This window comes from Tetrao urogallus (assembly GCF_951394365.1).
Source record: "Tetrao urogallus genome assembly, chromosome: 4".
NCBI classification, from domain to species: domain Eukaryota; kingdom Metazoa; phylum Chordata; class Aves; order Galliformes; family Phasianidae; genus Tetrao; species Tetrao urogallus.
The window spans coordinates 20,289,233-20,292,435 of NC_136817.1; the positions used below are offsets into that span (position 1 = coordinate 20,289,233).

At 40.6% G+C, this 3,203-nt stretch overlaps 1 protein-coding gene and 1 pseudogene across 2 annotated transcripts; both read left to right on the forward strand.

The window, feature by feature from the left end:
- Positions 1-681: 681 nt before the first annotated feature.
- On the forward strand, positions 682-1,335 carry LOC306945714 (claudin-22-like; the record flags this gene model as incomplete). The annotated part of the gene is made up of 1 exon (XM_079534508.1): positions 682-1,335. One exon carries the CDS (start codon positions 682-684, stop codon positions 1,333-1,335), a length of 654 nt encoding a protein of 217 aa, XP_079390634.1.
- Positions 1,336-2,546: 1,211 nt separating this feature from the next.
- Positions 2,547-3,203, forward strand: LOC306945748 (claudin-22 pseudogene; annotated as a pseudogene). Its single transcript has one exon. The product of its transcript is annotated as a claudin-22 pseudogene (transcript).

The window sequence follows — 3,203 nt, forward strand, 5'->3', positions numbered from 1 at the left end:
ACCCGTCTCCTTTTCCCCTTAAGAGTCAGTCAAAACAAAGCCCATTTTAACAGAAATGAATGTAGAAAATGTGAAACGTAAGGATCTTTTACAGAGTGTCTTTTACAGTGCTGGGACTTAAAACAGAGCAGTGGAAGATAAGCCGTTATGTATGTTGAGGAAGCCTAAGAATAAAGATTATAGGCAAACAGTCTACCTTTCTTTACAAGGCCTTGATTTACATCCCTGAAATCTCAAATTTAGCTATTACAATGAAGTCCTGTTGCGCGCAGAGCTGACTTTTTATCACCACTTAAAATCTAATTAATCCGTATCGAAGCACAAAGATTTCTGTTGTATTTTAGGGTGAGGGGTCATAGAGCCTTCTTTGTTCATCCTCAGGCTTGTAATCATCAGGCATTGGGATATAATTTTACCAAGCAAATTGGAAGGTAACAGATCAAATCCTTATCGGAAAGACTAACTCATGGTTTAGTGAAGTTCTTCGTCCTTTATGTGAAACATTATCTTCGTGAAGAACAAAAAAGTGTTTGAGAGCTTACAAAGGGTTAATAGCAAGGGCTTATATTTGGGGCCGCAGAGAACTAAAATCATCATAGCTTCCACCACCACTCGAGACAGCAGTTGTTAGAGAACCGCTGGGGCGACCTTCTTCCACAAGCTTTTAGGACTACTCTTACAATGGCCTTGGTTTATCGACCAGTGGTGCAATTAAGTGGCATATTATTATCTCTGTTGGGATGGGTCCTATCCTGTCTCACTACCTATTTACCTCAGTGGAAAAATCTTAACTTGGAACTGAATGAACTGGAGATCTGGACCATGGGACTCTGGCAAGCGTGTGTTGTCCAAGAAGAAGGGGGAATGCAATGCAAGGACTTTGATTCTTTCTTAGCTTTGCCTCTAGAACTCAGGATTTCTAGGATTTTGATGTTTTTTTCCAATGGACTGGGGCTTTTGGGCCTCTTGTTCTCAGGATTTGGGTTGGACTGTTTGAAAATTGGTGGAAGACAACAGGATCACAAGAAACGACTGTTGCTGTTTGGAGGAATGCTGTTCTGGATGTCGGGGATTACAGCTATTGCCCCAGTTTCTTGGGTTGCCCACTCCACAGTCCAGGAATTTTGGGATGAGAATATACCAGATATTGTTCCCAGATGGGATTTGGGGGAAGCGTTATTTGTTGGCTGGCTTGCTGGATTTTGTCTTATACTAGGAGGATCCCTACTTAACTGTACAATCTGCTCAACTGAACTCCATCCATCTTCGGTCCATTATGCAGTAACAGAACAGCAAGATCAGTGTCAACACTTGGAAACTGAAACTAGGCCTTAAAACCAAAGGCTTTAAGTAGACAGAAAGACTGCCCTATCTTTTCCAAACTCTTGTGCAAGCCAGCAGCTTGTTCCAGTAGCAATTCAAAGGACTCTTTGTTTCTTAGCTGGTTTCCTAAACTTCTGTTTTCTCCATAACTGGTATCTGAAACTGGTGTATTTTCTCATCTGCAGAACTATTTAAAATGTTTCACAGGAGAATTTTGTTTTTTCATAGACTATGTAGAAAAGGTGTTTTTGTTTTCTCAACTGCACGGTAAAATTCTGAAAATGAATATGCATGTACCATGACATTTTGGCTTTCAACCAAAATAAGCTTCCTTTTCGTATGAAATCAACTAACTGAGCCTCAAAGCTTGATTCCCTGTCGCAATTTTCCACTTGCCTAATGTAGTGACATAGGAACTTTTTTCCACATCCTTAATGCTCTGCATGTATGCATTGCCTCAGTTTGTTTTTTTGTGGACAAGCAAATTGTGCTAAGCAAACTGCAGATTTCTGAAATGCTACCACGATTTGCAGATGTCTTTTTGTGCATGGGATGTTATGATGTGGTGCTTTGTACCCAAGTTGTGTTTGCGATCTCAACCTAGCACATAAAACTGCTCATGCAAGTCATTCTGAGCATTTTGGCATCTGCAAACTCGCACCAAAAATAGGCTCAGAGACAAAAAAACACTTATCCTCTTGTTCTGATGCAGGTACTGAGATTTTATGCATTCTATCAAAGGCTTCTTGGGCTCAATTCACCTACAGCAAAGCATGTTCAATACAGAAGCTTTAGGTAGATGATATTTAACTGGCCATAGTGAGGACAGCCTGTTTAAGTAGGAATGTATCGATGTCATATTGAAGTACTCTGTATTTGTGGTTCTTATTTTAATAAGAAACTAAGAGATGCCAAAATTTGCAGAAATGTTTCAGTGCTCTAGCAGGTAGATGAAAAGCAAAGCATATAACTAAAAACCAAATAATTAACCAACTCATACAAATGAAAGGTGAACCCAGCTGTGGTCACACCCTTCAATTAGTGGTTTACCACACTATTTCCTTATCCCCTAAATGCTGCCCATGGAACCAGGGAACATAAAGCTGGAGGGGGAGGAGTATTTCATACGTTATAAAGCTTTGTTTTAACATTTGCCAGCGTTCAGTATGTGCAGAATACTGTTTTCAAAAGCCATCGGTTTAGTGCTACTTTGACTGCTAAAAATGGACTTGGTCCACAGACACAGGCTACAGTTATTTGGATTGCTGCTGTCTGTAATAGGATGGATTTTAACTGGTGCCTGTAACTATTTACCAGACTGGAAAAATCTCGGCTTAGACTTAAATGAACTAGAGTTTTGGACTATGGGGCTCTGGCAAACTTGTGTAGTCCAAGACATAGGAGGAACACAGTGTAAAGACTTTGATTCGTTCCTAGCTTTACCCATAGAATTCAGGATTTCCAGGATTTTAGTATGTACATCAAACGGACTGGGACTTCTGAGCCTTGTCATCTCTAGCCTTGGTTTGGACTGCCTAAAGATGGAGGATACAGAGCAGAAGCTAAAGAAACAGCTGTTACTACTTGGAGGAATACTCATGTGGATAGCTGGAGTTCTGGTCTTAGTTCCTGTTTCCTGGGTTGCCTGTACGATAATCCAGGAATTTTGGGATGAAGTGATCCCAGAGATTGTGCCCAGATGGGAAATAGGGGATGCACTCTTCACTGGTTGGTTTGGTGGCTTTTTTATAATTCTAGGAGGCTCTCTACTCCTCTTGACAATCTTCTTATCATCTGACCATCAGTTACCAGAACAGTATACAATGGCAGATATGCAAGACAACCGTCAACAGGTGGAGACTGGAAACAGAAGACTTTAA